The sequence below is a fragment of the Meles meles genome, chromosome 15 (assembly GCF_922984935.1).
Source record: "Meles meles chromosome 15, mMelMel3.1 paternal haplotype, whole genome shotgun sequence".
Lineage (NCBI taxonomy): Eukaryota > Metazoa > Chordata > Mammalia > Carnivora > Mustelidae > Meles > Meles meles.
Window position 1 is genome coordinate 66,725,716 of NC_060080.1, and position 25,633 is coordinate 66,751,348.

At 38.6% G+C, this 25,633-nt stretch overlaps 2 protein-coding genes and 1 long non-coding RNA gene across 6 annotated transcripts in view; 2 read left to right on the plus strand and 1 right to left on the minus strand.

The window, feature by feature from the left end:
• PNPT1 (polyribonucleotide nucleotidyltransferase 1) overlaps positions 1-11,956 on the plus strand; it is a 47,849-nt gene extending 35,893 nt beyond the window's left edge. For both annotated transcript variants that reach the window (XM_045979418.1, XM_045979419.1), the window contains exons 19-28: positions 1,104-1,210; positions 1,855-1,926; positions 2,021-2,084; positions 3,581-3,664; positions 3,977-4,060; positions 5,088-5,194; positions 5,276-5,331; positions 7,201-7,279; positions 9,632-9,679; positions 10,773-11,956. In XM_045979418.1, coding sequence (XP_045835374.1) covers positions 1,104-1,210; positions 1,855-1,926; positions 2,021-2,084; positions 3,581-3,664; positions 3,977-4,060; positions 5,088-5,194; positions 5,276-5,331; positions 7,201-7,279; positions 9,632-9,679; positions 10,773-10,931 — 860 coding nt within the window. In that variant the 3' untranslated portion in view covers positions 10,932-11,956. The remainder of the gene's footprint in view (positions 1-1,103; positions 1,211-1,854; positions 1,927-2,020; positions 2,085-3,580; positions 3,665-3,976; positions 4,061-5,087; positions 5,195-5,275; positions 5,332-7,200; positions 7,280-9,631; positions 9,680-10,772) is intronic.
• Positions 435-23,352, minus strand: LOC123925858. The gene is made up of 3 exons (XR_006815095.1): positions 23,176-23,352; positions 4,610-4,711; positions 435-1,163 (listed from the first exon to the last, which is right to left on the minus strand). It is a non-coding gene; the product is annotated as an uncharacterized LOC123925858 (long non-coding RNA).
• A 151-nt stretch (positions 23,353-23,503) lies between these two features.
• The window catches only part of PPP4R3B (protein phosphatase 4 regulatory subunit 3B), a 68,006-nt gene continuing 65,876 nt past the window's right edge, over positions 23,504-25,633 (plus strand). Inside the window, exons 1-2 of one of the 3 annotated variants that reach the window (XM_045979764.1) lie at positions 23,504-24,048; positions 25,339-25,394. In XM_045979764.1, the coding sequence (XP_045835720.1) occupies positions 23,907-24,048; positions 25,339-25,394 (198 nt within the window). In that variant the 5' untranslated portion in view covers positions 23,504-23,906. The remainder of the gene's footprint in view (positions 24,049-25,338; positions 25,395-25,633) is intronic. The other 2 variants (XM_045979763.1, XM_045979762.1) reach the window with 2 other exon arrangements.

Consider the following 25,633-nt stretch of genomic DNA (forward strand, 5'->3'; position numbering starts at 1 on the left):
GTACTGTCCATGTTGAAAGAGCTTTGATAAATCATTAAGAAAAAAGACTAACAAACAAGTAGGAAAATGGTTGAAAGCCATGAACAGGCAATTCACAGAAAAAGAAATGTAAGGGGTGCCTGGGTAGCTCAGTGGGTTAAGCGTCCAACTCTTGATCTCATCATGGGTCTTGATCTCAGTGTTGTGAGTTCAAGCCCTGCATTGGGCTTCATAACTGGGCATGGAGCCTACATAAATAAATTAATTAAATAAACAGTTTATAAACATTAAAAAAAGTTTAATCTCACTCATAAAAAATCAAATTAAAAACAATAAGCTACCATTTTTGCCCTTTATATAACAAAAGTCAAAAGATCTGACAGGAATTAACAAAAAAGAACAGCAGGCACCCTCAAATACAGCTGGTAGAAATAGAAAATACTACACTCTGGAAGGCAGTTTGACAGATTTATAATAAATGTAAACCCACACACCTTTTGACCCAGTAATCTCACTTCTATTATGTGGCTTATAAATCCATTCAGGGAGTACTGAGCAGCCATTCAAAAGAATAAGGTGGAACTTTGTGTGGCATTATGTGTCATTATCCAAGGTATGTTATTAAGTGAAAAAAGGCAAGGTGCAGAATAGTGAGCACATTCACTATGCTTCCATAAGTAAAGAGAACAAAAGATTACACTTTGATTCATATTTGGGCACAAATTTTCCGGGAGGATACACACATACCAAAAAACCTACTGATGGCTTTCATGGAGAGGTGAGATGAGGGGTTTAGGCTGGAGGGATTTACCAATAACATGGTTACATTTCCAAAAAAAGAAGATAAACATACCAAAAGTAAAAAGACAAATGGATTCTATTAAGAGTTAATTTTGCTATTTTTATAGAGATTTTTATGAGAAAAGTGATTACCTGTTTATATTTGTTTTAAGGGGCTTTTTTCATATGCTTAAGAAATAAGGTAGATAGATGACCTTTCCAGCTTGGTTCTGATGATGTCACATACAAAACTCCGCTCACTTACATTAAATATCAACAGAATGATAAATATGTGTGTTAGGTTGATGTACACATTACATACAAGCTCTTCTTCTCAATTATAGGAGTTCCAATTTCATCTGCTGTCGCAGGTGTGGCAATAGGATTGGTCACCAAAAACAATCCTGACAAGGGTGAAATAGAAGATTATCGTTTGCTGACAGATATTCTGGCAAGTATATCCATGTTTTCAAATATTCAATGGTAAAGATGACACACATTTTGTAAGCATTGGATGCTTAGAAGAATAACATTACTTGTTATTACTTACCTTACTTTCCTCCTCTGTTTATTAGCCTTGGATTTTAAAATCTACATATAACAGTATAAATATCCATAACGGCTCACTTTAGGGTGATCATAAATGAATCCCTGTGCATTTATGGGGGGACAACATGAACTTAAAGTAATTTTCTGATGAAACCGTTCTAACTTAAAAAGCCACAAATTAGAAGCAGTAGTTACTGTAGAAGATACTTCTTTGGGGGGCGCCTGGGTGGCTCAGTGGATTAAGCCGCTGCCTTCGGCTCGGGTCATGATCTTGGGTCCTGGGATCGAGCCCCGCGTCGGGCTCTCTGCTCTGCAGGGAGCCTGCTTCTCCTCTCTCTCTGCCTGCCTCTCTGCCTACTTGTAATCTCTGTCTGTCAAATAAATAAATAAAATCTTAAAAAAAAAAAAAAAAAAAAGAAGATACTTCTTTGTATTTAGTCTTAGAGGACATGGTTTACTTCTCTAGATGTTTTTTAAAATTCCTCTCTAGTGCCTGGATGAATTTTGTTTTTGTTTAAAACTATATCATTTCTTAAATTCCTTCAGGGAATTGAAGATTACAATGGTGACATGGATTTCAAAATAGCCGGCACCAATAAGGGAATAACTGCATTACAGGTATTTTAAAACCTATTTTGTTTCACTTTTATAATATTTAAATAGTGTTATGAATCAATATTTATATAATTTTTTTTTTACTTTTCCACGTCAGGCTGATATTAAATTACCTGGAATACCAATAAAAATTGTAATGGAGGCCATTCAACAAGCCTCAGGTAAGCTAAGCTAGTGTGCCTGATTCTCTTTCCATCATTTTTCATTATTCATGACAACTATAATTCCCATTAGGCATATTAAAAATGGGCTTTTTATAAAATACTGTTTTGGAAATGAAATTTCAAACTTTTATAAGAGACCAGAGAAAATTCAGTTTTTATAAGTGACTCTCTAAGATAAGATTTATGGAGAAAGGGGACTATAAGTAGAATTGTAAAGGTAATTAGGATATGAAGAGCTTTGATTACTAAGTTAAAGAATTTTGATTTTACTCCATAAAAACTAAGACTACTGCTTTATCTTAATCACATTTATTTTATATATAGTTCACCTCTAAACAATGTGTGCTCAAACTGCACGGGTCCACTTATACGTGGATTGTTTTTTGGTTTTTTGTTTTTGTGGGTTTTTTTTTTTAAAGAGTTGGCAACAAAAGCATTTATTTACAGCAGCAAAGCATTTATTTACTACTGCCCATTCCACCAGATGAACTGAAGGCAGCTGGCACAGAGGTCATGTCCGCTACACTGAGTATCCTATGAGTCCTGCTGAGGCAACTAGCAGCTCCTGGGGATGGGGTGGCCCTGACTGGGCAGGGCTGCAGATCACCCAGTGATCTGGACCCAGTGCCGAGAAGGTGGTCCCATCAAGCATCCAGGTCTGGCCATCAGAAGACTGGGCTGAAGTGGAGAAACATGTCCAGAGGAAAGGGATAGCACTGTATAGGAAGTCCCTGCACTAAGTCCTCTGTGCCTGTGGGGTTGGGAGGGGACCCATTCCCCACTATGGCACCTTGGCCCTGAGGCCTCTTGGAGACCAGCACACTCACATGTGGCCACAGGTGTGAGTGTATGGCCATGGGTCAGTGATACATGTCCATGCAGATGAAGCAGCATTACTATGCTTCCATGCAACTGTTGCAGCCTGCAGGCCACCCAGGGGTTGCCACTGCTGAGCCTAAGCCACCAGGCTGTGGAACTCTGCCATCCCAGAGCCAGCCCCCTATCCCATGCCTATGCAAATATTTTTCAATAAATATACAATACTGTAAATATATTTTCTATTCCTTATGGTTTCCTTTTTTTTTTAAGATTTTATTTATTTTTTTGACAGAGATCAAAGCAGGCTCCCCGCTGAGCAGAGAGTCTGATGCGAGGCTTGATCCCAGGACCCTGAGATCATGACCTGAGCTGAAGGCAGAGGTTTAACCCACTGAGTCACCCAGGCGCCCCTCTTTATGGTTGTCTTAACCTTTTCTTTTCTCTAGTTTACTTTATTATAAGAATATTGAGTGTAATAGATAAACATACAAAATGTGTTACTTAACTGTTTTTTGTCATGAGTAAGGCTTCCAGTCAATAGTAGGCTATTAGTAGTTAAGTTTTGGGGAATCAAAAGTTTTACACGAATTTTTGATGCAGGGGAGGACATCCGTACTCTCCAGTTTTTCAAGGGTCAACTGTGATTATAGTTTTTATGTTTTTATCTCTTATAGTGGCAAAGAAGGAGATACTACAGATTATGAACAAAACTATTTCAAAACCTCGAGCATCTAGAAAAGAAAACGGACCTGTTGTAGGTAATGTATTAAAGTTATTATTTATTCTGTGATAAGGTAAACATTAATATATGAAAGTATGTTATTATATTTAAATTTCCTTTAAATCCATACACAAAACAAAAATATTTTAAATATTTCTATAAATATTTTAAATTTGGGGAGGTATTTTTAAACATTAGAACTTACAGAAACTTTAGTCAAGTAACTATTTTTCTATTTCCCATGAAATACTTTTACATGAGCCTATGCCAAAAAAAAATTTTGATTAAGATATGTTTAGGTTCATATATGTATTTGAATTATTTACAGTTTGTCTGTACTACATTTTAGAAACCATTCAGGTTCCATTATCAAAACGGGCAAAATTTGTTGGACCAGGTGGATATCATTTAAAAAAGCTTCAGGCTGAAACAGGTAAGAGTTGTATGATGTTTGGGGGTTTTATTTTTTTTTATGTTTTTTAGAGAGGAAGGGGAGAAGGGGGAGGGGGAGAGAGAATCTTACTCAGGCTCCATGTTCAGCATGGACCTCAACTTGAGGGCTTGATCTCACAAACCTGAGATCATGACCTGAGCCAAAATCAAAAGTCAGATACTTAACCAACTGAGCCACACAGGTGCCCCAAGTTTGAGGGTTTTAATCGTAGGCCCCATAAGTTGCCATTTCATCTCTATTATATTCAAAAAATATGTTTGAGATATGCGAGAGCAAGAGAAAATATAATGCTGTCATGTCTTTAAGTTTTCTGTATGCCTCTTAATAAAAATTCATTGATTTCTTTGTGACATTTTAAAATTGAACATTTAGAAAAATCTTTAGTTTTTCACTTCAGAGAATTTTGCTGTCATTTTCTATTCTGCTGTTTTTCACTTAGTCTTATTTAGACTTTTATTTGAAGAGTATGTGTAGAAATAGTATGCATCGTTTTTTCTAGAAGCAGTCTTTGAGTTACCTAGTACTTACCAGTTTTGAGGTTATTGAAGGAAGGTGAGACGCAGAGTTGTCTTAGCCAGCGCTTTAGACTGAGAAACTGACATGTCATCCCTCATCCATCTGTTCACTACTCTAGAGTAAGAGAAAGAAAAAGTGAGGAAAAGGTTATAGTATAGAAGCTACTCATAATTAAAAGAGCAAAACCAAATCTTCAAAAATTAGAATTTAAATATGTTTTCTCCTACCAAACTGTGAACTCCAAGAACACAGAGCCAGTGACTGACTGTTGCTTCCCCAGACCGTAGTACAATGTCAGATATATAGCAGGTGTGCAGTGTGTTATATGTTGGTGAATGAATCCCTTCACTCCTAAAGCAATGAGTAAATATAACGCAACTCTGCCCACCTACTTATACGTCAGTCCCCTGCTCTCACATCTATTTTGTAAGACTAGTCTTCACTAAAGTGAGCAAGTTAACTGTAATATGTTAAATTATCTTTTTAAAAGGAGTAACTGTTAGTCAGGTGGATGAAGAAACATTTTCTGTATTTGCACCAACACCAAGTGCTATGCATGAAGCAAGAGACTTCATTACTGAAATCTGCAAAGATGATGTAAGTATAGATCTTAAAATACTTACTTTTTTCTACATTTTTTGCTATTTATTAATCTTATGGCTTATTTTGCACTTACAGCAAGAGCAGCAACTAGAATTTGGAGCAGTGTATACTGCCACAATAACTGAAATCAGGTAATATCAACCAATACACTATGCTGGGGTTTTTTTGTCTGTTTGTTTAAGATTTTATTTATTTATTTGACAGACAGATCACAAGTAGGCAGAGAGGCAGGCAGAGAGAGACAGGGGGAAGCAGGCTCCCCGCCTAGCAGGGAGCCCGATACAGGGCCCAATCCCAGGACCCTGGGATCATGACCTGAGCCAAAGGCAGAGGCTTTAACCCACTGAGCCACCCAGGTGCCCCCACTATGCTGGTTTTTATAAGATTTATATTATAAGCACATGTTAACTTCACATTTGCATTATATACATTGAAAATGTAAGGTATTTAGATTTTATGTCAATTACCTGCCATAAATTATTTTTAAGGTATAATTTATTTTCTATGCCAGTTTATTGATTTTCAATAACATGATTCTGTGATTATAATTGTACTAATAGATTCTTCTAAGTGAATTGTTTCCTTGAACCAAATTTCCCACCACTTAAATTTTCCCAATAAACAGTAAAACAGGCCCAAATAGACCTAGCAGTATTCCTTTTTCTTTTTCTAGTAGTTTCATGTTGGTTTCTTTTAAAGATAGTACTACTTAATGCCTAAGGAGCACATTTCTTTAAATGTCAATTTCAACCTCAAAGTATTTTTTATCAGATAAAAAAGACTGATTTTGGGGGGATGAGAAAATCCCCTTCCCTTTATAAAAAAACAATTATTTGTGAGAGAGAGGTAGCGAGAGGAAGCACAAGTGGGGAGGAGAGGGAGAAACAGACTCCCCACGAACAGGGAGCCGAATGTGGGGCTCAATCCCAGGACCCTGGGATCATAACCTGAGCCAAAGGCAGACACTTAATAGACTGAGCCACCCAAGCACCCCTGAAAAATCCCCTTCTTAAGGAAAAAAATACATATATCTATATCAGATGTAGCCTGAGTGTTCAGGGCTATTTGAAATGAATAACAAAAGCCAATGGAATAATTTGTTTAGTATCACAGGTGAAAAACTGAGAAATGGGATGGCTTATTTTAGTAGTCTAGTGAAAAAAAGACAGATTTTGTAGTGAAATAAATACCTTATTTTATCCAGCCCCCTTCCTTAAATCTTTATTTCATAGGTTTATGATTCATCTACACTACTTTGAAATATTTAATGTTGTTTATCCCTCTCCTCCCCGTTCATGCTCTCTCTCACTGTCTCTCTCAAATAAAATCTTTAAAAAAATAAATAATTAATGTCATTTCAAAATGGGGAAATAGAGAATTAATAGAAGAATATATAGTCTAAAAGCTTGTCATCACACAATTTTCCTTTATCTCTTCTGTCCTTTCATTCACAAGTATTTAAATAACAGGGTATAGGAGCTGGGTGGCTCAGACCATCTGCCTTCAGCACAGGTCATGACCTGAGATCAAGCTCCTTGTCAGGCTCACTGCTCTTCAGGGGAGTCTGCTTCTCCCTCTCCCCCTGCTCATGCTCTCTTACTTTCTCAAATAGATTTTTTTTTAAAGATTTTATTTATTTATTTGACAGACAGAGATCACAAGTAGGCAGAGAGGCAGGCAGAGAGAGAGAGGGCAGCAGGCTCCCTGCTGAGCAGAGAGCCCAATGCAGTGCTCTATCCCAGGACCCTGAGAACATGACCTGAGCCGAAGGCAGAGGCTTTAACCCACTGAGCCATCCAGGTGCCCCACAAATAAAATATTTTTTTGAAAATGTAAATACAAGGTGTATGTTCAGTTGAAAAAATAAGTTTCTTTTTTAGATAATCCTTTTTACAATTGTGTATGTGTTTACTTTGTTCTCCAATGAATACATAATCAGTTTGATTATGAGTAGATACTCAGATACTGTTTTAATCAGGCTTATTTCCTTTCCTTTTCAGAGACACTGGAGTAATGGTTAAATTATATCCAAATATGACTGCAGTACTACTCCATAACACACAACTTGATCAACGAAAGGTAAAAACAAAATATGTTTAAAACCACCTTAAAATCATCATAGTGAAATTACCTGGGTTGATGAGAATTGTGCACTTTGTCCACTACTAGCCTAAATATAAAAAGCTGAAAATGACAGCAGTGTTGCTGACAGAAGGTTTTTATGCTGTTTAACACAGATATTTATGTTTGTCCTTGTATGATGGAATAGAAACATTCTTGAGTTAACACATCTAGACTTAACATATAATAGTTACTTTTTAAAAATACCTAGCTATAGCCCTGTCTTCCCAACTTTCTTGGCCAACCAAGCATGGTTAAGATAAAACTAAAAATATGAAACTATTCAAGAAAACTATAGGTACAGAGGATAATAGGAATATTCAGTTTACCAAATATTGAAATATAAAGCTATACAGAATAAAACAGTGTATTACTGACCTAGAATTAGACAATTTATGCAACAGAAAATAGAGACCAGAAATCATCCAGTTATATACATGGGAATATAATATATACTAAAAGTTGCATTTTTAGTCTGAAGAAACAAAGATTATTTAATACATTGTATTGGAATAGCTGGTTTTCATAAAGCAGAATGTCTCCTGTTTTATTTATTTTAGAAAGATTTATTTTAGAGAAAGAACGCAAGTGCTTGAGTGAGGGGAGGGGCAGAGGGAGAGAATCTCACACTTCCCTGCTGAGTGCAGAGCACCACACAGGACTCTTTCTTACGACCCTGATATCATGAACTGAGGTGAAATCAAGATTCAGATGCTTAACTGACTGCGCCACCCAGGTGCTCCTGATGTCATTTTTAAAATACATGGCAAAATTACAATAAAGTTGAAAGGCAAGTACCAACTCAGGGGAAAAAGATGTATATAACATATGAGAGAGGCTTCATATGCACAGGGTTTATATGGATCAGTAAGAAAGGTCAATATCAACAGCAATTTTTTTTAAATTAAAGATTTGTATATTACTTGTTTTTATTTTAGACAGAGAGCATGGGTGAGCAGGGGGAGGAACAGAGGGAGAGGGAGAGAATCTCTAGCAGACTCCACACTGACAGCAGAGCCCAACACAGGGTTTGATCTCATGACGCTGGGATCATGGCCTGAGCTGAATTCAAGAGTTAGATGCTTAACCCACCAAGTCTTCCAGGCACCCCAACAGCAGTTTTTTTAATACAAATAAAACTAAGTTATCATTTTTCAACTTTCAGATAGTTGAAAATCCCCGATGTCGGTGAAAATATGGAAGAAAAAAATGGACATTCTCATACACTTGAGATACTGTTGTAGGAATGTAAATTGGGACAGACTTTTTGGAGAGTGTTTGATAAATGTGTATGAGTACCTTTGGCCCTAGAAGTTCAACATTAAGACTTTATTTGAAAGGATAATTTGAGTAACTACATAATTGTTGCAACACTGTAGTTACCTACAGAAAGGTTGAAAAAAATAGTACACTGAACGTCCACATACCTTACATCTAGATTCAGTAATTTTTTTTTTATTTTTTTAATTTTTTTTTTAAGATTTTATTTATTTATTTGACAGAGAGAGATCACAAGTAGGCAGAGAGGCAGGCAGAGAGAGTGAGAGGGAAGCAGGCTCCCTGCCGAGCAGAGAGCCTGATGCGGGACTCGATCCCAGGACCCTGAGATCATGACCTGAGCCGAAGGCAGCGGCTTAAACCACTGAGCCACCGAGGCGCCCTAGATTCAGTAATTATTAACATTTGCAATATCAGAATTTAAGGGGCACCTGGGTGGCTAAGTCAGTTAGACATCTGCCTTCAGCTCTGGTCATGATCTCAGGTCTGTGACCGAGCCCTGCATTGGGCTCTCTGCACAGTGAGTCTGCTTCTCCCTCTCTGCCGTGCATGCACTCTCACACTTGGATGTGCTCGTTCTCACTCCCCTCCCCAAGTAAATAAAGTCTTAAAAAAAAATACTGGAATTTAAAACAAATTAAATGACCACCTTTAGGGGATCAGTTAAACAAATTATATAGTTTGAACATTCTACTGTTTCATTTGTTGTATAAAAGGATATCCTGAACATATTATTGAATGAAAAATCAATGTATTAGAAAACAACAAGCTCAATAAAGTCCATTTTTATAAATGGAGTACATACTAAGTAGACATTTGAAGGGATACTTGTTAGAGTATCAGCAGTAATCTAAAAAGTAGAGAGCTTTGGATGATTTTTGCTTTCACTTGAATGTGTATTTTAAGCCTTTGTAATAAACAGATTTTATAATCACGAAAAACACTAAAACTTTCCACTTTAAAAAATGTGTACTGCTATGGATATTAAGAAATTATGCACAGCAACTAACAAATGAACATGTTCTCTTTCAGATTAAACATCCCACCGCCCTCGGATTAGAAGTTGGCCAAGAAATTCAGGTACTTGTATTCAGCTTTTCAGCCTTAAAAGTTGTAAACTGTACTCCAAGTTTCAAATTGTTGTTTTTATTGGTTTTTTTTTTCCCCCAAAAAAGCTGAAAGAATCAAATCAACATCTGTGATTTGTATTATGTGCTGTGCTTTTTTAACTTTAGGTTTGTTTTTAAACAGACTAAGGATTTAAGGTGTAATTCTTCTTAGGGAGCTTGCAGTTTAGTTCCAACAGTAGTCCCCCACCCTTTAGAGCTTTTAAAAATGCATGAGGCCAGTAATAGCTATGCAGTGATTTGCAGATAGGACTGGAGAACTCAACATGTAACTCTGTTAAAGGCCTTGAATGACATATTTGAGTTGAGACTTCAGTTGGTTCATAGCTAAAAATTTTTGAGTTTAAAGAAAGCCATGTTGTTTGACCTTTTTATAGTTTTTTATGAATGTATAAAGGAAGTCATTGCCAGTCTGGTGTGGTTTGGTTTCTGTTTTATTTGTCCATACCACATTTTGTTCCAGCTATACCTATTACCCATGACTTGAGTAACCAAGGCTTCTAGTTTATTTCTAATCTGTAGTCCATTGTTCAAGTAGCCTCTAGGGAAGAGTAAGAACTAAGAGCCAGTATCTGTATAAGGTTGTGTTTTTGCATGCGAAGGGACTTTAAAACTGCCACATTTCCCGACTTGTGTTGTCTAAAGTCAAGCCAAATAATCTCCAGTTTGGTAGTTCTTTGGGGAATAGTGTGAATGACCTAACTATAATCCTGTATAGTTTATAATACCCTTAGGCTCAGAAAGCCCTTGTCTAGAATCATTCACCATGGCTTTCACTGACCTGGCCCAGAGAAAATAAGAAAGCACAGTTGAGTCTAACAGATTTTAATAGAGTGACTAAATGCCCATCTCCTTTCTTTTTCTTATAAGGGCTATTTGACCAAATTATATTTATTAGTATATACCTCTACTTAGTACTAAGCTATGCTTTCAGGAAAGTAAAGACATCACTCATTGGTTTTTTTGCACCATATAAATGTAAATATCTTCTAATTTGGATGTTGATCATTGTACTATGTAACTGTAAATTGGCTTCTTTAATACAGGTGAAATACTTTGGGCGTGATCCAGCTGACGGAAGAATGAGACTTTCTCGTAAAGTGCTACAGTCTCCAGCTACAAGTGTTGTCAAAACTCTTAATGACAGAAGCAGTATTGTAATGGGAGAATCTATTTCACAGTCATCATCTAATTCCACCCAGTGATTTTTTTTTAAGGAGAATTCTAGAGTGATACTCTGTAGAGTAAAATTTCAGTACTATCTTCTAATGTGTAGATTTATATATAGTATAAATATATCCTAATGATTTATATTAAAATGCACATTTTATGTGGTTTATTTTTTTATTTCAAGAGTTACCTATATTCTTATTATTTACATTACAAATCAATAAATATTATTAAAACTAAACCACTTATACATCTTTAAAAAGATTGCCCTTTAGTTCCTATAATTCTGAAATACCTTACAACCTCAGATGTAATAGATCCCATTTGTTACTATAATGGATCTCTTCCTACCTTCTTTATCATCTTTGTATACAGTAGTGACAGTTTACTCTTAGTCATCTAATGGCTCACCTCTGCACAAGAACGGTATTTGGCTACCTCTGTCTTACAAACTGGGACTTGCTATATCAAAGCCAGTTTCTTTAGTACAGATCTGTTTTTAATGATATTCCACCTTTCAAATTGGTCACAAAACCATAAGTGTAGTGGAATATATATTATAAATGGGATCCTAACTAGAATGAGGGAGTACATTTTTCAAATTTAGGAAATTGTTTAGAAAATATAGAAAAATCATTTACTCATCAAATAGAGTAAATGTTGCAAATGTCATTTTTTTGAGTATATGTTGCAAATGTATGGATGTTCTTGGTATAAAGGATGGAAAAAAATCATGATTTTCAGCTAATGTTTGAAACAGTTCTATATAGAGGCTCTTGACATAATTATTAGTAATAGCTATAAGATGTTCATTTTAATGATATATTACATAATTCCACCAAAAAATTGGCTAATGGAAGTCCTAATTTAGAATATGCAATCCTGTTAGAAATCTGATAAAATGTTTGCATATTCATGACTCATAAATAGTTCGTAAAATATTAACAATTTAGTTGGTCAAATATTTTTTTAAATATGTATATTTTTAAGTCAGTAAAGTATGTAAAATAGTGTGGCAGGCACATTTTCTGAAATACTGAAGATTAACTGAAAATGACATTAAATATAAACTATATACTTTGTACATTTGGTTTTTCTCTAATGTGACAAAAATCTTTCATTCTCACTTACTTTCTATTTAAGACATAAGCTTTAGGGCGCCTGGGTGGCTCAGTATAAGTGTCCAACCCTTGATTTCAGAGTTGTGAGTTCAAGCCCTGCATTAGGTTCCCCACTGGGCATGGAAATCTACTTTTTTTTTTTTTTTTAAGATTTTTATTTATTTATTTGACAGACGGGTCACAAGTAGGCAGAGAGGCAGGCAGAGAAAGAGAGGAGGAAGCAGGCTCCCCGCTGAGCAGAGAGCCAGATGCGGGGCTCGATCCCAGGACTCTGGGACCACGACCTGAGCCGAAGGCAGAGGCTTTAACCACTGAGCCACTCAGGCACCCCGGAAATCTACTTTAAAAAAAAAAAAAAAGAAGGGCGCCTGGGTGGCTCAGTGGGTTAAGCTGCTGCCTTCGGCTCAGGTCATGATCTCAGGGTCCTAGGATCGAGTCCCGCATCAGGCTGTCTGCCCAGCAGGGAGCCTGCTTCTCTCTCTCTCTGCCTGCCTCTCTGCCTACTTGTGATCTCTCTCTGTCAAATAAATAAATAAAATCTTTACAAAAATAAAAAAATTTAAAAATAAAAAAAAAGAAAAGACAAGCTTTAATGGTAGCATTTCATAATTGTAATTTATGTTTTTCTTAAGTTTTCTCTTTTCTTTTTCAAATGGCCTCCCAACTACTACTGGGAGAAAAATGAAGCTACTTCTTAAATTCTAGAGACCAGTGGTTCAACAAAGTGACAGTATAGCCCACTAAACACAAACCACCAAAAAGATTCCATTTCCACTTAAACCAAGATCCCACACTTTATGTCTGAACTTTTATTTTTATCTTCACTCAAGTCTTAGTAATTTTCCCTACTCTCCATAAAGTACTTCTCAAAGTGCAATTATATGCTAAAAACACCACGACTAAAATTGAAATGCCATCTTTGGTAGTGCAGTGTGGGTACTTAACTTTTTCCTTCATGTCCTTTATTATTGACACTCCCCTGCCCATGAATTACAGTTTTTATGCAATAATTTTTTCATCTCTTACAGGATATTTTATATTTCTAGATCAAAATGTAGTAGTGTAAATATCAGTATCTTTCTTAGTTCAGTTCTGCCAAGCTTAATATTCATAAATTCAATACTTACTATGTTCCACACACTATAATGTGTGCAAGGAATGCATTGGTAAACAAAACAGACCAAGTTCCAATGTTCACATTCTAGTGGATGGAAACTAATAGTAAAGTATATAACATGTCAGGTGGTAGTAGTTTTTTTAAAGAGAAACAACTGGGTGGGTAAAATTTTAGCAAATTTTATTAAAGAATACATGTCAAGAGAAGGCTACCAACATAAGCTAAAGTGATTGGTGGGGGTGGTGGGGGAAGATGGTAAGGATGATCACAGGGCCATGAATTTATTTCACAGAAGCCAAGTCACACTCCCTGTGGCTGATTGGCGCCATGACAGTACATCATTATGAACAAAGGCGTTCTCGATCTACCCTTTGCTTTGGAGTCTCTTGGCCTCTCATTTCTATTTTACATACAAGAGCATATTCTTACCTGCGAATGTTAATATACTGATTGATTTCTGGATGTTGACCATACTTACATCCCTGACATAAATCAACCTTAATCATGGTATATGATCCTTTTAATGTACTGTTGAATTTGGTTTGCTAGTATTTTGTTGAAGACTCTTGCATCTATGTTCATCAGGGTTAGTGGCCTGGCCTGTAATTTTCTTCTTTGTGGTATCCTTGTCTGAGGATAGGTATTACATCTTCAGATATTTGGTAAAATTCACCAGTGAAGCCATCCGGTCCTGGACTTGTTTGTTGGGAGGTTTCTGGCTACTCATTCAATCTCCTTGCTAGCAACTGGTTTATTCACACTTTCTATTTCCTCAAGAGTCAGTCTTGGAAAATCATATGTTTCTAAGAATTTTTCCATTTCTTCCAGATTGTCCAGTTTGTTGGCATATAATTGTTAGTAGTGGTCTGTTAGGATCTTTTGTGTTTCCATAGTATCAGTTATAACTTCTCTTTCATTTTTTATTTTATTTGAGCCCTGTCTTTTTTTTTTTTGAGCCCTGTCTTTTTTTTTTTAATTTTTAATTTATTTATTTTTTTCAGCGTAACAGTATTCATTGTTTTAGCACAACACCCAGTGCTCCATGCAATACGTGCCCTCCCTATTACCCACCACCTGTTCCCCCAACCTCCCACCCTTGACCCTTCAAAACCCTCAGGTTGTTTGAGCCCTGTCTTTTTAAATCAGCGAGCCTATCTAAAGGTTCATCAGTTTTGCTTATCTTTTCAAAAAGCCAACTCTTCATTTCACTGACCTTTACTGTTATCTTTCTAGTCTTTATTTATTTCCACTCTGATCTTTATTATTTCCCCCCTTCTACTAACTTTGGGCTTCATTTCTTCTTTTTCTAGTTCTTTTAGGAATAGAGTAAGCCAGATCCACAGGCAGCAGCTTTCAAAGTATGTAAATATATAGTCTTGTGTAAATATATAGTCATATGATTACAGAATCATAAACCCTACTGACTTTGAGACCAGGAAATCTGGAGTTAATCCCCAGGGCAACAACTGGAAAACTCTTGCTTTAGGCATATATAAGTTCCTTTCTGGGAGGCATCCGTGAATATGAATATGAATATGGCCACGGGAGAGCACTAATATGGTTATCTACCTGCCCATCTTATCTGGGGGCACCTATGTAGCCTATGAATATATGGCAAACCTGAATCCTGCCCCTCAGGTTGAAACTCAAGGAAAAGAAAATACGCCTTTTTCAAATGAACTCTAGGGGTATGGTTTAGTCAGCTGGTTGTGTGGTGCCCTTGGGGGTGATAACCTGTGAAGAACTGAATATTTTAGGCCCAGGGAGTCCAAAACAATCCCTGCTGGCTGGCAGGGTAGACCGTGGGGACAGGGCACTCAGCAGGAGGAGGGTAGACCTGGGCTGTGGTGGGGGCAGGACACTTCTTCCTGAGCTAGCAGGCTGGGTGGGGGTGGGGAGTGTACAAAAATGGTGTTTGCCAGCACCTCTGTCCCCAGAGAGTTCCAAGAGGTTCCTGTCTCCGGCAGATGCTCTAAGATTAGCAAATGCATTTCCTCAGCATATGGTCTAGGTGTCTTTGAGACTTCCTCTTGTGCTGAGTCCTGGGATGAGTGGGTCTGTGTGTGAGTCCTTTAATAGCAAATTTTCCATTCCCTAAAGCCCTATAGTTGTTAAGCCCTATTGATTTTCAAAGCCAAGTGCTCATCTCTGATGTAGTCCCAAAGGGCCAAGGTACCTGCTATGGAGCACAAACCCCTCACTTCTCAGGGACAAGCCCTGTGTTATGAGATTCCTCCCAGATGTTGGTCTTTATGCTTAGGGTGGGATTTTTTGAAAGACCATGTATTGCCTCTCCTACCCATCTCAATGTGGCCCTTTTGTCCTTTGTTGTAGAGGTGCTATTCAGCTAGCTTTTGGGTCCTTTTCATAGAGAACTGTTTCATACATAGCTGTAGTTGTATTCATGGGAGGAGGTTGAGTTTAGGATCCCTTATATGTTACCATCTTGAATGTCCTCCAGATAAACTGTCTTAATAAAATATTGACAAAAGCTATTAGGATCAAGTAGATCTATGGAAATGAAAGAATGGTAAGAATAAGAATATAATTCATTATAAATATTCTACGAGAGGAAAAACTTTGGTCACCAGATACAGAAGAGGCAATTATAAAATTTCCAAGAATGTTCAAAATATTAGAAATGTCCTTAACTCAATAAGTGGGATCTAACAGAAATTAAGAACTTGTATAAAACACTGGGAAATTGCCATTAAAGTCAGGAACAAAACAAGAATCATCACTATTACTCTCATCAGTTTTCTCAGGTTCTAACCAACATGATAAGATTAAAAAGAGGTTGAGTAGGGGCACCTGGGTGGCTCAGTGGGTTAAGCCTCTGCTTCAGCTCACATCATGATCTCAGGGTCCTGGATCAAGCCTGCCTCAGGCTCTCTGCTCAGCAGGAAGCCTGCTACCCCCTTACCCCTCTGCCTATTTGTGATCTCTCTCTGTCAAATAAATAAATAAAATCTTTAAAAAGAATTTTTTTTTTAAAGAGGTTGAGGAGAAGAACAAAAACATATGCAGGTGATTTTCTTAAAAACACTTTCAGCTGGTACAAAACAGAGCTAATAAGTGTGCAATAACTATATAGGTATGCCAAAATAAATAGGTATCTTCTCCAGGAGTCAAAAGCTGCCATGATGTAAGCTCATTTCCACTCTCACTTTTTCCAGGCTTCCAAGAGCTATCTTAGCAGTAAGTCTGCCCCATCCCCTTGGGTCCTGGTAAAGGTTAAATCTTTTGTTCCAAAGGTATCCCAGATCAATGAAATCTTGAGTATCTAAGGCCCTTGATCAAGGACCCTCAAAGTCCAATCCCAAGTGTACTGGCTCCTTAGTAATACATACGAGATTATTTTTTCAATTCTTTCAGTGTGTAATCTCTTTCCTCCCTAGGCCCAGCAGTCTCCAGGCAGAGTATGCTGAGATTTAACCTAGCTACCACAACCACTCAGCTAGGATAAGAAATGAGAGCAACTACGCAAGAGGTCTTTTTTGCAAGGGGAGGGAACTGTTACCTCTTATAGGAAGTATGAGCCACTTCTGCAATCCCTGAGGGTTCAGGGGTATCTGCACAACCAACATCTTCACAGGTACCCCCATCCCATATTTCAAGCTTTAGGATTACCCAACCAGGACCCTAACTGCATAGCTGAACATTCAGATATCTTTAGAGCTCTGTAACTCTGTCAAATCCTGTGTCTGTTCTTTCATTGCAGGAAATAAAGGCCTTCTTTTGAAGCTCACTATCCCCCTGCAAGGCAGTAGTATAAATTAATTGGCCAGTTCTGCTATCCTTGTAGGCACTGTTTTCCCCATATTTTTTAAATGCTCAAATCATTGTATAGACAACAACATTCCCTCTTACAGGATGTTTTCCTAGGTCACTATTGGTCAAATCAGTAGTTAAGTGACCACCTCGTGCCAAGGACTGAGTACACCATTCCACAAACCCCATCTTATTGCCTGATTTCTTACACTACTCCCTGTACCACCTATGTCAGTTCTGGCTCTCAAAAATACAGATGCTGGGGTGCCTGGGTGGCTCAGTGGGTTAAAGCCTCTGCCCTCGGCTCAGGTCATGATCTCAGGGTCCTGAGATCGAGCCCCGCATGGGGCTCTCTGCTCAGCAGGGAGCCTGCTTCCCTCTCTCAGCCTGCCTCTCTGCCTACTTGTGATTTGTCTGTCAAATAAATAAATAAAATCTTAAAAAAAAAATACAGATGCTAAGAAGGGATTAAACATGTAAGATACGGACTAGAGAAAAATGTCTGTAATGATAAAATAGGCTCAGGAATTGAAAGGGACAGCCTGTAGACCACAGTACAAGTCTGAACTCTATAGAAGAGGGAAGGTAAGGAAATACTGGGTGGAAGGAGCTTCTGACTACAGTGTAGTTCTGAGAAAGTCTCATCCAGACTGCTAAGAAGTTCCCCAAGGCAAAGTTGCCAAAGGAGGAGTTCTGCACTAGATAATAAAAAAGACAAGTATAATACCTGTGCTATGCTCAGTTAATGGCTGGAAGCAGCCGAAGGTCTTTATGTCCTCAGCTCAAATGCAATGGTGGATCCAAAGAGGTGGCAGCTGGCTATAAGTCCAGTATGTTCCCCAGAGTAGGTTCTCTTGAAGGAGATCTAAATGGTGCACTGATACAGCCATTACATCAACCAAATACCAAAACAAATATACAACTATAGCAATTAAAACTGTCAACTACAGTTGACCGATGAAAACAGAGTAGTGAGTTCATACTCAAATCCACATACATGTATGTTTAAGTGTCTTGTAGATTTAATAAAGCATGTGATTAAAATAGCATTTCAAATTATTTAATCCATAAATGATATTAAGTGGTTCTTCATTTGGAGGAAACACTTTTGGCATCCTACTTCACATATACAAAAAAAAAAATCCAAGGGAAATACAGAACATTAAAAAAATATTAAAACATTAACAAAAAAAACTATACCTTTGTCAAAAATGCAAAATTATTCACACAGTTAAATATAATTTTTTGAAGTATAGAGTCCAAAGGGCAAACATAATAAAAGAGAAGAGCAGACAAAAGATTTTAACAAATGTCATTTGCATGACAAGCAGATGGTAGAGCAGTATAGCAGACCTTAGAACAGAGGAAGTTACAACCTAAATGGCCACAGTGATCCGAGAAGAGAACTAATTATCTCTACAACAAATCAGAAAGGACCAGGGTTCAGAATCTGAGGACAGAGTCAAAGTCTATATAGAGAGGGGCGACACAACTGGACCCCTTCCCAATCCCACATAACCAAAGGTCTACCATCTCCCTTCACACACATATCCATACAAGCCCTCTGAACACTGCCACCCCCATCACCAACTCAGGAGACTGAGATTTATTTTATAAAATAGGAGAGACTTTTGATTTGAAGATACTAGTCATAATAGTAGGAGATTGTGACAGCAGAGTTAAAAGGAGTGATTAAGTGAAAGCTTAAATATCAAACAGATGAAGGACCTCTTGCCTCCTTCCTCTGTCTTTACTCCGTCAGGGTATGAGGGAATACCTGGAGAAACTACACTCACCCAGAGAAAAGACTTCCAAAAACATTTGGTAAGGTGAATGGGAGAGGCTGTGATTAAAAAAGAAAATCACCCCCAGGGAAAACCACCCCAGCAGTCCATAGCCTTGCTCTTGAAAGCAAAAAGCCAGCCAGGGTTTGGTAAGGGCCAAACCATGAAGAGCTTTGTATGCCATTCTGAAGAACTTTATCCTACAAGAAATCAGAAACTGTTGAAAGATGCAAAAACAATATAATACGACCAAATTTGTTTCAGAACTATCATTCAGTAGTGTGTCAAGAATTGACTAGTTAGAAGCTAGAGATACCAATCTGGAGCTTTCAAAGATGTAATTTAATTTCAGTTGATTTGATAAGGTAGTTATTAAATTACCTGCTAGGGAGAATGTCAAATTGAGTAATAAACTTCTAACTTTCAACAGTTATTGAGTACTTGCTATGTGCCACGCCCTCTGCTAGGCACTAGAGATAAAATGGTGAGAAAAAACATAGTTCCCTGAACTCACAGAAATTTGTCATCTAGATGTGGAGACAGTTATTAATCAGAAATCATACAAATAAATGTAAAGCTACAAGTATGAAAAATTCTACAACTGAAGGGTGCATGGTGCTATGTGTACCTGAAGATAAAATTGATATTCTGGTTGTCTTCCTATCTCTGATTTACCATATCACATGTGTAATATCCATAGGATTTGAGTGGGATTAAAACTCTAGGCTCCAGGGGCACCTGGGTGGCTCAGTGGATTTAGCCTCTGCCTTCGGCTCAGGTCATGATCTCAGGGTCCTGGGATCGAGTCCCACATCAGGCTCTGCTTGGCGGGGAGCCTGCTTCCTCCTCTCTCTCTCTCTGCCTGCCTCTCTGCCTACTTGTGATCTCTGTCAAATAAATAAATTTTTAAAAATCTTAAAAAAAAAAAAGACAAAACTAAAAAATCTGGGACGCCTGGGTGGCTCAGTTGGTTAGGCGGCTGCCTTCAGCTCAGGTCATGGTCCCGGCGTCCTGGAATCGGGTCCCACATCCAACTCCTTGCTTGGCGGGGAGCCTGCTTCTCTCTCTGTCTCTGCCTGCCACTCTGTCTACATGTGTTTGCTCTCTCTCTCTGACAAATAAATAAATAAAATCTTAAAAAAAAAACAAACAAACAAACTCCAGGCTCCAATGACAGGTTGGTTTGCCTCAGCCAATCAATGCTTGAAATTCCCTGGACCTCAGATCTCTGGGTTTAAGGGTAGGCATGTGACCCATATTAGTCTAATCACAATGCAACTGGGAATACCTGAAGAAACTCTTTTTCCTGTGAAGAACTGTGGAAACTTGGGGGCTCTTGGCCACTATCTTAAAATACAAAAGGAGTTAGCCTTAGTATGAATCTGACAGAGAGAATATAGAATTGAGAGGCAGAAGGAAATCAAGTTCTCGCTGATACTGTTGGGCCCATCGAATCTACCTGAGGTTTCTCTTTATCTCCAGAACTTTCCTTCTTATGAGCCAATACATTCTCTTATCATTTAAATCATTTTGAATTGGGATTTTTGGTACTTGTAATATTCCAAAAGGATATAATCTAGACAGAGGAGTCAGAAGGTCCTTGATGAAAGTGATAAATGTGGTAACATTTGAAGGATAATGCAAGAATCTCCATGATATGACTGAGGAAACAAAGTTCAGACAAAAAAGTATCAATATTAACTTAGATCAAGTAAAACAGATTGAAAACGTTCAGTGGCTTATTAACATAGATATCTTAAGTTCGTTTATAAAGAGCTTCATGATGAGAGCAAGTTAGGGTGGGCAGTGTGATGGAAACCAGAATGGGTTCAATTGAATAAGTGGGAGGTGAAGAAATGAAGGGAGTATAAACAACTTTAACACTTAAACAGTTTGGCTGTAAAGAGGAAAAGAAATAGAAACGTGGCTAAGAGGATATAGGTTATCAGTTTTGATGGTTTACTTAAATTGCTTAAGGAAAAAAACAATGTGACTTAATCGCCTTAAGAAAAAAATGAGTGAATATAGCAAAAAAACTTTCATAGAAGTATTTTCATAAAAACATTTAACAGAATGGGAAGAATGAAAGCAGAAAGTTTGACATTTAAAGGGCATGAATCAATGAAACGACAACCCAGTTTACCCTAAACAGATTAACAGGATATTTTTTTAAACCCTCAAGAATTAAAAAATATAACATGCCTTCCAGGGATATTGGCAATGATGGTAGATAATTTGGTAGATAATTTGGGCCATCACAGCTGGAAGAAAGGGTGCAATACTACTGGCATCTGGTGGGTAAAAATAAGATGCTGCTAAACGCCCTCACAATCTCACAAGTAATTATCCAGCCCAAAATGTTAGTGATGCAAATGCTGAAAAACCCTACTCTAGGAACTTAACACCAAGTGTATCAAGTGTATTAGAACACCTGAAATAATTCTGGTAAATCATCTATTATTTTAGGTTGGAAACCACTGGAAATGACACATATATACATAAATGGGACAGGTTTTAAATAAACTAGGGTTCCTGTGGACAATAATAACATTATGTTATTATGAATATATGATTCATATATTCATGAATTCATACATTCATTATGTTATATATGAATAACAGTATGTATAGAATTCCATTATATACGTGTTTAAAAACACTGATTTCCTTACTATCCCTCTTACTACAACCTCATGACTTTGTATTTGCTTTTCTGTTTTCTCATGCTTTCTTCACGTGGGGAAATGCAAGGCTGCCTGCCTCCCTTAGAGGGCTTCCTCAATAACACCATTACCTTTCCCAAGCTCACTAAACTTTTGCTACTCTTATATTTTGGTATTAATATTTATCAATATCTGGCATGTATTTGTTTATTGTCTTCCCATACTAGAATGTAAGCTCCATGAGAAGAGGGACCTTTTCTATAGAACAGTGCCTAACACATAGTTTATGCTCAACAAATATTTGAATGATTGAGTAAATGCAGGAAATAACTCCTTTTTTTAAAAAAGATTTTTATTTATTTATTTGACAGATCACAAGTAGACAGAGAGGCAGGCAGAAGGAATGGGGGGAGAAGAAGGCTCCCAGGAGATCATGACCTGGATCCCAAGGCAGAGGTTTAACTCACTGAGCCACTCAGGTGCCCCTGCAGGAAATAACTCTTATTTCACAATTTTGTCCAGAGTTAGTTCTATCTGTGGGACATTAACCTCAACACATATAGTGTTAAGGGGACCTCTGTATAGTTTTCATTCCTTTAACTTACATATAACTTACCTGTAAGTTCTTTGAGGCCAGCAACATATTATGACTTTGTTCACCCTGTCCCCTCCGCCTTGAACACCTTCCCAAGTCAAACTGCAAACTCCCACTTAGGGATCCTCTAACACCTAGTTCAAAACTTTATCTGTGAAGCTCCTCTGACTCAAGACAGAAAGGTTATTTTCTCTGGGCTCAAAATGCATTTGTGCACATCAATCACGGCAATTAATGGCTCTATTATTACATATAACTCCTTGATTCAAACACATTTTCTCAAGTCCTTTATAGATCTTTCAAAAGTGCGATGTATCCAGATTTTGAAATTAGAATTTTTTTTTTTATCAGGCGTCTTTCTATGTAAGACGTCTCACGTTTTTAGCGCATCACTGAAGGGTGTCCACACAAATGATCTGGTCAAAACAAAATCACGTTTTGATGAAACCCCTGATAGGTAATGACTACAACCCCCAAGATGCGCTGCAGGATCAACGTGTGCGTCGTGTCTGTTTTCACCTTTCAGACTAATGGGTTGTAAAGAACTGACGAGAGAGCAAGCTGAGAATTTCTTTAAAAACGAAAAGTATACTGTGAAGGACGAACGAGGACTGAAATAAACGACTGCCCAGCACATGACTGGTATCCACAGGCGAATATTTGAGTTAATGTGATGTTTGACAACGTGAATGCCCACAGAATTCCTCCTTAGCTTATTCAGCGCAGACCACCGCCAGATAGATTAACGCAAAAAATGCTCGTAAGAGAAACTCAAAAGTATCAAAAGAATGCTCTTAGATGTGTTAGGAAGGTAGGTCCCCTCCACTTCCCTAAACTTCTCTGAAGACTTATTTTCCGAGCTTACAAACACGGGAAGAGCACTGCGTTTTCGCCAAGTGGAAAGTATGCTTTTCAATGGCCAGCTACCAAATGCCTAACGGTGATAGGCTCTGGCGGGAAATAGGAATTTGTCAACACGCTAATGTTCCACTGTATAATCGCCTGGTGATCCATAGAACACTTCCTGAGGACATGTATAACTCCCAACAGATTCTACGAGTTTTAGTGGGTTTCCGGTCCCCGTAACTTCCAGGGCTCAAAGTTCCTATATATTCAAAGAAATTTAAGTTATTTTTCTCCCCTAGGCTGACAGGGTCAGCTTCCATTAAAGAGTGCGGCCACATTTCCTTCCTTTTTGCCCAAGGTTAGTCCGTCCAATGATGCGTACCTCCCAGGTATGCTTTACTTTTTCCTCAGAGCTGGGTCCCACGGCTCGTCACACCCCCGGTGCAGCCAGCATCCTATCGAAGGCAGATCGCTCCGCTCTCGCATCTGGCTAAGAAAGCAATCTCCCGGCAGCAAAGGCGACAAGGAAATCGCGAGAACCTACCACCCGCGCGACATCCCGCGCCAGCAGGCGGGACTCAGAAAAGAGGAAGTCGTACTTAGACCCTCCCACTTAGATCCTGTACCCCTCCCGCCTCGCGAGAACACCCGAGCACCGCAGGCTCGGGATGCGCGTGCGGAAAGCCGAGGCACCGCGCATTGGGCTCGTCGGCCGCCGTAGCCCCTGCTAGGACAGCCCGTGCGAGCCTGCTGGAGGAGGAAGAGAAAGGCAGAGAGAATCGGGTTACAAGATGGCGGATCTGTAGTAGTTACCGCGGCGGCGGTGGCGGCGGCGGCGGGAGAGCGAACTCTGGGGGGCAAAGGGAGTGGAGGGTGGGTGTGTGCGGAGGTGAAGTGAGAGGTTACCGGGGCTCCGGGCGGAGAGGTCTCGGTGACTCTTGTTGCCCCTTCCCGCGACTGAACCTTGGGAGCCATGGTGAACTCGGGCCTCTCCGGAGCCGCCGCCGCCGCTGCCGCCACAGCCGCCGCCGCCGCAGCGGTCTCTCAAGAGTGAGGGGCGCGGACGAGGTGAGCGAGGAGGCGGTGGCCGGGGCGGTGAGGACAGCAGCCACCATGTCGGATACGCGGCGGCGAGTGAAGGTCTACACCCTCAACGAAGACCGTCAGTGGGACGACCGAGGCACCGGGCATGTCTCCTCCACTTATGTGGAGGAACTCAAGGGGATGTCGCTGCTGGTTCGGGCTGAATCCGACGGTAAGGTTATTGGAACATAAGATAGGGGGCAATCAGTGCCTCCGGTTGGGCACAGCCCTGGTGTTTAGGCCCTGGGCCGGGTACGGTTACTACCACGTCTTGGGACGGCGCATTCGTTTTGTGTCTGCACTTCTGTACGGTAAAAACAAACTACTTTGTCCGGATTTACTCTCAAACGTTGATTCTGTTCCCCCGCCTCCTATCCCTATTAAGGATTTGACCCCTTCCTCTCCAGTCTTCGCCTTTGAGTGAGAACGGAGGAAGTAATGAGAGACAGAATAGTTTTCTTCTCGTCCTAGGGAGCTGACCCTTCCCCTCCCTTTATTTTTTTGTTTTCTTATCCATTATATGTCTGTTTCAAAAAGCTTAGTGAAACTTTACTTTCTGAGTGGTCTTTTTTTTAAAGCCCATTTTTAAAAACCCGCTTGCCCTAGTCTACAGATGCTGGGGAAAACCAAAAGGCACCTTTTCCTGCAGTTACTGCAGACTGTTGCCACGATACATGCACGCACAAGCATATCTGTAGTCTGGGATCCCCCCAGGCTGCCTTTGTAGAGGTTGCCATGAAAAAGTGGGTGCTTTACAACCTAAACAAGTTAGGACACCAATACAGATTGTAAACTTAAGTCCGTTGGTTTATTGTACGAGTCATTATGTGAAGTATTTAATTATAAAATGTAGAGCGTAATGAAAACCTTTCTCACTGTAATCTGAACGCCTCGATTTGAGCAGTTATGTGCAGAGAATAGAAAAATAACAATCTTAGATTTATTCTTGTACTTTGTACTCTTTACCTTTTGTTTGGAATAGGTATGGACATTTATTTCTATATGAAGTGTCCTTCATTTTGTTAAGGAGTAAAGTAAAAATGCCGTTCTGTAATTTGTGTACTAAGTACTTAGATTCCTGTTGTGGTCCTTTGTAATTTGTTTTGTTAAACTGAAAATGCAATAAAATAACTTTGTTAAAAAGAGCTTGGCTTCAAGTAGTCATTTAGACCTCAAAGTTTTCATTTCAATAAAACTTTAATGGACATCTAGTCTCCTTATATTTTGGGTCTGAATGTTGATCTTAGGTGGATTTTTTTTTTCTTTAAGGGTATATTTGGGGGATAAGATGGTGTGTTCTGTATAAAGCACAGATTTGAAGAGAAGAACATGAGTCAATACATTTGATTACTTCACATGTCTAGCTAGAGGAAGAGAGCAAGTTTTTTTCTTTAAACTCATATTCAGATATTTTATTCAGAATTTTACAAATTGAAACTTACAAATATTTTTTATCTTTCAGGATCACTACTCTTGGAATCAAAGATAAATCCAAACACTGCATATCAGAAACAACAGGCAAGTAGTTGTTTATCTTTAATTTGAAAGACTTCATCTGTGCTCAAGGAATAGTAATCTGACAAAGATGAGAAAGCTTTCCTGACAAGAAAAAACATGTTTGGTAAACAGAGTTACACATTCCATGTATTTCACTGTAGGTCAAAAGTTTCAAACTGAGAAAGTGAAAGTTTTTGTACTGGCAGTAATTTATTGTCTTTGAATTGAGCCACTGTTGGTTTATGTTAGAATACAGTGTA